The sequence below is a fragment of the Sinocyclocheilus grahami genome, unplaced genomic scaffold, assembly GCF_001515645.1.
Source record: "Sinocyclocheilus grahami isolate Dianchi unplaced genomic scaffold, SAMN03320097.WGS_v1.1 scaffold20423.1, whole genome shotgun sequence".
Taxonomy (NCBI): Eukaryota; Metazoa; Chordata; class Actinopteri; order Cypriniformes; family Cyprinidae; genus Sinocyclocheilus; species Sinocyclocheilus grahami.
Genome location: NW_015518022.1, coordinates 2,579 through 3,233, shown reverse-complemented (window position 1 = coordinate 3,233; position 655 = coordinate 2,579). Strand labels below are relative to the sequence as shown.

Sequence of the window (655 nt, the reverse complement as noted above, 5' to 3'; positions counted from 1 at the left end):
AAAATCTTACCAACCCAAAACTTTTGAACAGTAGTGTGTATGTTACAGAACAACCCTTACACTGTTTTCCTTTACAAATGTGTAATTTGTTTCTGATAGGCCAAAACCGTAAGCCTTAGAAAAAAATGGAGACCTTATCCTTTTTTCACAAATAACTTTTATTTTAACATCAGCTTAAAATTGTACTACTTATCAGAGTCTCTTTCCTAAAGCAGTTTTTTTTATAAACACATCTGATGGATGAATCCACCACTACATACACAGGCATCCACATGTTCCGTTCACATTTTCAGTAGCCGATGCTCTAATTTACAACGTCCACATCCATCTATTTTATGTATTTGGCTACAAATGCAGCTGCAATGTCCTTGTATGGTGTTTCAGAGTCTGAGCGTGTTGGAGGGATCCGACAGACGGCCCGGAAGCGAGGGGATCTCAGGAGCAGGTTATGTGCCAGGCCAACACAACTGGAGCTGAGCCAGTACAGACACATGGACTACAAATTAAGGAAAAAGAAAATAAAAATCATCAGGGGTCATTTAAATTTCTATTTGAATTTGTAAATTCAGAGTGCTGTTTTTGTGAAGCATTCTCAACTTGAGAAACTTCTCATCTACTGCTCCTACGTATGAAGGACTGGAGACACAACACAAAT

The 655-nt window shown here is 38.5% G+C and overlaps 1 protein-coding gene across 1 annotated transcript in view; it reads right to left on the bottom strand.

The window, feature by feature from the left end:
- Positions 1-173: 173 nt before the first annotated feature.
- Positions 174-655, bottom strand: part of LOC107579812 (mitochondrial inner membrane protein COX18-like) — a gene marked incomplete at its 5' end in the record, with an annotated part of 2,733 nt that continues 2,251 nt past the window's right edge. The window contains one exon of the mRNA XM_016265606.1: positions 174-496. Coding sequence (XP_016121092.1) covers positions 329-496 — 168 coding nt within the window. The remainder of the gene's footprint in view (positions 497-655) is intronic.